Source organism: Tetrao urogallus (assembly GCF_951394365.1).
Source record: "Tetrao urogallus genome assembly, chromosome: 7".
Taxonomy (NCBI): Eukaryota; Metazoa; Chordata; class Aves; order Galliformes; family Phasianidae; genus Tetrao; species Tetrao urogallus.
The window spans coordinates 29,690,513-29,699,291 of NC_136820.1; the positions used below are offsets into that span (position 1 = coordinate 29,690,513).

An 8,779-nucleotide genomic window follows, 5' to 3' on the forward strand; every position below is an offset into this window, starting at 1 on the left:
ATCTTGGGGTGCTTAGTTTGTCCTTACACAGCTATTTCAGATTTGAAGTGTTTGGAGACTTCTAAAAACTGAACAGTGAAAGCAAAACCTCAGCCGCAGAGTCACCAAGTCTTGTTTTCTAAACTCAACTCTAGCCCATTCTTAAAATTATGACACTATTTCAAAACTGATCAGGAACTCAGAACAAAGGCCTTCTGTGGCAGCACTTCTGTGCAAGGGGTTCAACCTAATGCAAGAAAAACGAAGTTCCCTTTCTCTTCATGAATGTGAATCCTTGCCAAAACCTTCCAACTCAACCTATGAGCTACAGATGCAAATAGGTGTGCAAGCTGCAAGGGCAAGTATGTGAGAAACCTCCACAGCTGTGGACCAGAGAGAAAATTCTCACTTCTAATGGGAACACACAACAAAAGGACTCGCACTTTAAATCAACCTTTAAATTCAGAATCCATATGATCTATTCACTCTACATTTGCAAAACATGCAGAACAATGATGTTTTGGTTCAACAAGTGCAAACAGCAATTAATACAAATCTAATAATGGAAAAAGGGAGGGAAGCATTGGACAGTTAGGATGTTTAAAACTGATTTTACACAGTATTGCTACAGAATCCTGAAGCACTGTCAATGCAAACTTCTATCAAATATAATGCAATTCCAGTGTTTGGGCACTAGAGGATCAATTAGTGATGAAAATAGAGCCTTACCTCAGTTTCCTTATTTTTATAGGTAAGCAATTTGACTTCTTCTCACCTCTTCAACTGTCACAAGAGTGTCTGCTAGCTGAAGCTTTTTGTGATGCCATGCAGTACTGGGGTGGAGGAGTTGTCACACAAATGCAACCTTTTTTCAAACAGTACCATCAGTAATTACATGTCATACCAAGATCTTAACAGATTTCCCTGTTGAGCTGTTGTGTGCATACCTTTCAACAGAATCATGGGGTTGTTCTAGAATTTTTCTCTTGACCAGGGGGACAAAAGACTGATGAGGTACTACTAGCCTGTGGTCCATTTTCAGAAATACTCATCTTGTGCATGTACAGCAGCTTCTTTTCATATCTAATGATCATCATACAAAGATTCCAACTACTGTCCATTTAAACAAATTAAATCCTCAGCACAATCTGTAACACACTTGCACCCAAGAGGAATTACTGAGATGACAGTAGGAAGATGGGCACCATCCACAGGACAGAATTCAGGCCCTGTAGACTGCAGCTTTCCCATTTGATCAGGGAAAAAAAAAAAAAAAAAACAAAAAAAAAACAAGCAACACTTTTTAAAGTATATGCATAGACTAGAAATTTGGGGCATTATGATATGAACTAACCAGAAATCCTTCCCCTTACCAATAGGATTTGTTATGGAAACAGCATATAATTTCATTCCAATACCACAAATTTGCCACTACATTAAAGAGCATTACTGTTACTGAAGGATGAACAGTAAATCAGCATTCCCAGTTCTCCGGGCTACAGCCCTCTTCAGCAGAATGGTTAGAGTAACTTGGTAATTCCCAGAGCCCCTTCATTTCAGGCTATAAATATACCCTGTGAGAGACAGAAAAGTTGTTGACTAAGGAATGCCTTAACAAGTACTTCTAAACCTAGGATACTTTGCTATACCACAGCTTTTGTTCTTACATTATTCATCTTGTCAGGGAGGAGAAGAACTGGGCAACACTGCTTCTTTTTAGACAGTGATGTTCTCTCTGGAAAACACAGTACATCAATTACACAGATGGTGTAAAGAATCCTTTCTGAATTCCCTAGGCCAGTGGACAGATTTGTTTTTGAAGCAAGGTAAAAGTATCAGTGATCACCACACTGTACCTGTGTAAAAGACACCTTTGTATCATATGAGTAGAAAGTCTCAAATATAATGATATTTGACACGTTAAGAAATAAAAGCATAAGAAACTAGGGAAGTCACACAGATAGTACCAGAGTACTCAGTAATGGCTGTGACCTTTCAAATTACTGAAATGTGAAAGTTCACAAAAATTAGCAAACAAAAAGGCAGAGGTTTGCTCTTCTAAACAAGGCGAGCCATTTAAATGACTGTACTGTGCTCTTGAGTGCATTTATTGAAATAACCAAGACTGAACATGGAAATCAGCTCTGCAATCTATGGAAAAAATCCTAAGAACTGGAAAGGTCCCATATTTGTTGCAAAGCACGAACTGCAAAGACTAACAACATTTTACTTCATAAAGAAACAATTCTATTACTGAACTTTCCAAAGTATTTTGTTTTTAAATGGGCCCTCCATCCCTTACCATAAATACAAAGTTTCTATTACAATTAAATGTGTTCTCTCATGCATAAATAAATCACACGCATTCAGCTGTAAGACGACAGATCAGTCAAAATGGCTCAAATGTAATTACACACTGACCAAAAAGAATTCCATTGCAAATGAAATGGAATGGCTTGCAGTTCAGGTCATTAGCTGAATGCTGACCAGAACAATTTTCACTGCTAAAATTCTGAAGAAAAAAAAAAAAAAATACTGGGCAAAAACAGGGAAAACATCGGAGAAAGAAAAACTATGGTTATTTTAAACAAATTAAAAATTAGGAAAAAAAAAACCCTCCATCCTCTCATTTCATGTCATTACAGGAGGTTTTAAGCTCTCCTTATGTCTCTATAGCTGTTTACTCACCACAATAAATAAATAAATAAATAAATAAATAAATAAAATAAAAATAAAAATAAAAGCGCCCCAAATTATTTCCACTTTCTCTTGCTCCTCTTGCTCTGCAGAATGAGATGCTGCAGTGGGTTATAGCACTGGAAATCAGATCCCTGTAATTAGGCACTCTTTCCTAACAAAACCAAGCGTACAGAACGGCACTTGGAACAATGAATACTGAGAGGCAAAAAAAAGTGATGTGTTTAAAGGTTTAAGAATGTGCGCGGTTTTTGTAAAGCTGAAATATTTCCATGAGCGCATCCTTTAACTATGGATTAACCAAACATTTCAGGAAAACAAAACTATTTTACTCATTAATATATTCTGACAATATTGCTACATAATCTGAGTTTTATTTGGAACAGTGAGAAAATCTTTTTATTTTAATAGGAAAGAGAGAAGAAAGGCTAAGTTGAGAGAACCCTTTTATTTAAGGGAAAAAAAAAAAAAAAAAAGAACTGGTGAGCTTCTTTCTTCTCCTGCCATATAGCAGATCTCTTCTTGGATTTCACACCACCAACCATACCCTGTCAGAGATCTTGAACAGTTTACATTACTCCTTTTGAAGGATTAATCTAGACCGGCCCAGAGATAAAAACCAAAATGCACAATGAATTCCTGCGCTGAATTCCAGCTTGTTACTGTGAACTCAACACAAGAAAAGAAAAAAGTAATCCCACACATCTTGTAGCATACACACTGCTTTCACACAGCATCTGACTTAGACAGAGGAATACGTAAAAGGACAAGATAGTTTTGTACAAAACCTCAATTTATTTCAGAGAAATTAAAAATATGGTATTTAATATATATAAATTTCTATTCCTCTATAAATATAGATGATCTCGTGATAATGAACAGAAATAAATGCATACCAAATTCAAATAATTTTGAATTTCAGGGTATGGTAGCCATAGATAACATTTATGAACCTAAATACAGGCATTTGTAATATAAAAAAGTTTAAAACAATACAATCAATCAGGAGAGAAGCATTCTGCTGTTTTTCATACAGAGGACTAAATATTTAAATGCATCTGTTGATAGTTACATTTCATTTTTAACTTTTTTTTTTTTTTTTTTTTTTTTTTTTTTTGCAAAAAGAAGCACATTCCCAGAAGCATATAAGGTAGTAGATATACTGCACATGGTATCAGATCTTTGTAGTGTGCAATGCTATTACCGTAGTGGAGGGGAAAAAAAGAAAGGAAAAAAGAAAAGACAGCAGAGGCTCTTTAAGGTCTAACATCCCACCACAGTGCTCAGACATTCTGGTTTTCTGTTTTCCCTTTGTTTTTACTACTGGCAAAAATCATCACACCCTCATAATGTGTAATGAATTAAATGTCAATGAATTAAAATTCAAGAGAACGGCAACGGCTCAAACATTTCCAAACTGAGGAGCCAGCTTATGGATTTAATTAAAAAAAAAAAATCTGAACACTGCATTTTATTCCGATGAAGCTCTTTTTACTGAGCTCATATTTCCTGATTCTGTTTGCGCAGAGCCCGCAGTTAACCCCACAGCACAGGCAGGCAGCAAGGCGTTCCAGGTAGTTCTCCCTCAATGTTTTCCTTATGGGGAGAAGAACGCCGATGCACACAAGCGGCACCATGAAGACAGAGGAAGTTGCAGCTGACTCCTGGGTTTGGATTTGCAGGTGGCCTTTATCTTTTCCTCCAAAAACTCTGCACTTTGTCAGTGACAAGGCGAATATCTTATTCCTGAGGGAGAATGCAGAGTGGGCACCTCCTGGCTTTACAGCTCAGAAGTTCACTAGGGTGGCTATAATATATATATATATATATATATATATATATATATATATATATATATATATATATATATATATATATATATATATAACATATATATATATAAAAGAAATTCAGTATACCTGTGTCCCCATTCACCTCCAAAGCCATCAGACATGCTACAAGTGCAGACAGTGATTGACCTCAACTCCTGGCCAAAGCGCAACAGAACAGCCAACTCCTTCTTCAACTATGTGGTACATTTAAATCAATTTAACAAGGAGAAAGGACAGCCAGCAGCCATTCCCTAGTACAGGACACCGTGGTGAAACTCTCCCTTTGCAAAAAGGCCAAATGGACCTTCAGCAGGACAGGCTATTGTTCTTCACCTCACAGAAAATTGGGCCCCCTGGCCACAGCTTGGCCTGGTAGGGCTGGGGCGTGCCAAAGCACGGACCAACAGCTGTACCAGGCCACATAGGTGGCTGGGTGGCCCTCCCAACCACGCTGTCCCTACATGGTGTGGGGCACAAGGCCATGAGGCAGTGCACTCCTCCCCATCCTACACCCCCCCCCCCCCCCCCCCCCCCCCCCAATATACCTCAGGCAGGAAGGGAGTGGTGCTCAAGCCAAGGTTGGCTGGAGCTGCTCCACTCCAGCCCTGGGCACCTGCCCCAGCCCAGGCTCTGCTGCTCCTGAAGCTCTGGGCAAAGCCATTTGCAAAAGCTGCGTGGGGGAGAGGGAAAGGGGTTGGTTTGGTTTCTTTTGTCAGAAGTTTTTCCCATCCTGCCCTATGAAATAAAATCCCAATGCCTTTTTCTTTAAAGTTAAAAAAAAAAAAAAAAAAAAAAAAAACAAAAAAAAAAACAAGTGGTGGCAAGGAAGTTAAAATCTGCAAACGGGTTAAAAATGTCGTAAATAATTAAAAAAGTGAGTTGTTTTTTTGTTTTTGCAATTTAAATACAAATATACTTACAAAATCTTACAGAGGCTATTTACATCTCTCTCCCCCAGCCTCACGGTATGTTCAGTTCCTACAGGAGACAGCAAGAGAGAGGAGAGGGAGAACAAAACCCCAAAGTCTGTCCCAAGCACAGAGTTCCCCACCTGACTTTTCCTCTGCAGGAACGCCAGCAGTCCGCACAGTTTTCCAGCCCGGCTGTGGGCTCACACGGTGGTCTCGCCCTGCTTGCTGTTGGTGAGCCTGGTATAGAACTTCCGCCAGGAGTTGAGTGTTTTCCCCGACCAGATCCAGAAGCCCGAGGTGATGCCCACAATTAAAGTCATGAGATATTTGATCATGAAGACAGTGAAGTCAGGGCTCATGGGTGGGTGATGGCTGCTGTGGTTATTGGGGCAGGGAATGGCATAGCTCTTACAGCTCTGCGTGACCCAGCTCCTTTCCCACTGTTCCCTAAAAGCTTGCTCGTAAAAATAGCAGGCAATGACAATGGTGGCCGGTACGGTGTAGAGGACACTGAAGATCCCTATCCTCACCATGAGCTTCTCCAGCTTCTCTGTCTTGGTGCCATCATGCTTCATGATAGTCCGGATCCTGAAAAGGGACACGAAGCCGGCCAGCAGGAAGGAGGTGCCGATGAACAGGTAGACGAACAGGGGGGCCAGAACGAAGCCCCGCAGAGCGTCCACGTTGTTGATGCCCACAAAGCAGACACCGCTGAGCACATCTCCATCCACCTGCCCCAGGGCCAGGATGGTGATGGTCTTGATGGCTGGCACAGCCCAGGCAGCCAGGTGGAAGTACTGGGAGTTGGCCTCGATGGCCTCGTGGCCCCACTTCATGCCGGCCGCCAGGAACCAGGTGAGGGAGAGGATGACCCACCAGATAGAGCTGGCCATGCCGAAGAAGTAGAGCATCATGAAGAGGATGGTGCAGCCCTCCCGCTTCGTGCCCTGCGCCACGGTCCGCGAGCCGTCCTCGGCGAAGCGCTCGTTGCAGACCACCCTCTCCTCCAGCAGGAAGCCAGCGATGTAGGCCACGGCCACGGCCGTGTAGCAGCCCGACAGGAAGATGATGGGCCGCTCGGGGTAGCTGAAGCGCTTCATGTCCACCAGGTAGGTGAGGACGGTGAAGAGTGTGGAGGCGCAGCAGAGCACGGACCAGATGCCGATCCAGGTGCGGGAGAAGCGCAGCTCCTCGGGCCCGAAGTACATGAGCCCGTAGAGGCGTCCAGGCTCGCAGGGCGCCCCGCAGTCCTTCTCGCCCAGGAAGCGGTAGTTCAGGTAGGAGGGCACCTTCAGCGCCCGCGGGCAGGAGAAGCGCCCGCGGGCCTCACCCGACCCCGAGCCGCCCGCGCCGCCCCCGCGCTGGGGATTGCTGGTCCAGCTCTCGGGGCGCAGGGCGGGCGTGGGGGTGCCGCGCTCGGAGGCGTTCTGCCCCACGCAGAGCTCGCCGGCCCCGTGCACCGGGAACTTCTCGCAGCGCAGCGTGTCGGGCCACTGGAAGCCGAACTTGTTCATGAGGGCCTCGCAGCCTTGGCGGGCGCGCTCGCAAAGAGAGCGGCAGGGCGGCAGGGCCTGCTCCAGCACGGTGCACACCGGGGCGTACATGGAGCACAGGAAGAACTTGAGCTCGGCCGAGCACTGCACCTTCACCAGCGGGTAGAACTGGTGCACCTCCAGCCCCGCGTCCTCCTGGTTGGTGTGGCCCAGCAGGTTGGGCATGATGGTCTGGTTGTAGGCGATGTCTGTGCACAGCGGGATGGAGATGGGCTGGCAGTAGCCGTGGTCCGGGATGGAGATGCCCCGCTCGCTGAGTGCCGCGGGCTGCGCCGCGGGCTGCCCCCCAGCCGGCAGCGCCGCCGCCCACAGCAGCAGCAACAGCGGCAGCGCCGGCGGCCGCCGAGGGCACCCGTGGCCGCCCGCCCGCCGCCCGCCGCCAACTTCCCCGGGGCCGCCGCCCGCCGGCCCGCGCCGCTCGGCCATGCTCAGTCGGTGCCGCCCGCCCAGCCGGGCTCCCGCCGCCGCGCCGCCGCTACTCCTCCCGGCCCGAAGTTGCGACTCATGAAGGGAGCGGAGGGCAGGGACGGGGCGGCCCCGGCCGCCGCTCGCGCAGCTCTGCCCGCTCCGGCGGCAGCTCCCTCCCGCCGCGCTCCGACTACCGCCGCCGCCTCCTCCGCCGCCGCCGCCGCCTGACCATTTGTGCCGGCCCCTCGAGCCCGCGCCCCTCGCCTCGCCGCGCCGCGCCGCGCTCCCTCCGACCGGTTTCCAGGCGCCCCGCAGTCTGCCTTTCACCGAGAGGGAGGAGCCTTGAAACCGACGCCGAACTTTCCTGCGTAAGGGACCGTCTCCCAACGCCTCACCCGGGGGCGGGCGCAGGCGGGCGCGGGGCAGCACAAAGGCGGCGGGGGCGGCGCGGGGGTGGGACGGGACGCCATGGGACGGGGCGGGACGGAGGGGCCCCGCGGCTGAGCCCGTCCCGTGCTGCCGGGCGCGGGGGGAGGCTGCCCCGCGGGACGGCCCCCCTTAGTTTGCCACGGCAGGCAGCGCGGCTCTGCGGTCGTCGCTTCCATCGGGCGGGACAAAGGGCGAAGCCTCACACAAAGCCCCGGCCCCGCGCCGGGCCCCCGCGCACCACGCGCTGCCCTCAGCGGGCGGCCGACCCCTCCGGCGGTGCCGCGGCCCGGGGCCCCCTCTGCTCTACAGGGATGGAGCACTGCTGGTCCCCCTCAGCGTCCCCCTCCCCAGTACGGGCAGCTGCGCTAATCCCAGGTCCCTGAAAGCCCAGCGGGAGCTTGGGAGGGGAAATCGATATTTGCCAAATGGAGACGGGCGCGGTGATGTGGGGAGGGGGAGACCGGACCCGGGGAGGAGGACCGTGCTGCTGCCGGGCTGCCAGGACTGAGTTTGCAGGGGGTGAAGGAAACGGAGCGGGGAACAATAGCGGAGCATCTTTATCGGGACAGAACGACTGCTGGGACAACTTTGGAGGAGCGACGTGAGTTTGAAGACTGAGATGATGATAGCTGTTCTGAGCTGTGCAGGGGGAGGTGGGAGCAGCCAGAGCACGCCAGAGGCATCTCAAATGTCTCGTTATTCCATGTCTGTACTTTATGTACATCCTCTGTCTAGAACCTCTACAGCAGTAGCCTGAAAATAATCGTGAAAATAAGGCTTTGCCATCACTCTTAGTTCACTTGCCCAGATATTCGAGTTTAATTTAAGGTGAATGCTGCCTGACTTAAAATACTTCAGGTCAGGGTTTTACAATACTTGCTATACCCGAGAAGGAAGTGTTCCGCCATGGGCACACAGTAGTTGCCAAAAGTGGCCATTTCTTCCTGTGTGTCTGGAGTGCATAGTCACA

General features: G+C 48.4%; 1 protein-coding gene across 1 annotated transcript; it reads right to left on the reverse strand.

Annotated features, from left to right (window-relative positions):
- Positions 1–5,619: 5,619 nt before the first annotated feature.
- Positions 5,620–7,398, reverse strand: FZD1 (frizzled class receptor 1; the record flags this gene model as incomplete). Its single annotated transcript, XM_079537972.1, has 1 exon — positions 5,620–7,398. The coding sequence occupies one exon, from the start codon at positions 7,396–7,398 to the stop codon at positions 5,620–5,622; it is 1,779 nt and encodes a 592-aa protein (XP_079394098.1).
- Positions 7,399–8,779: the final 1,381 nt, after the last annotated feature.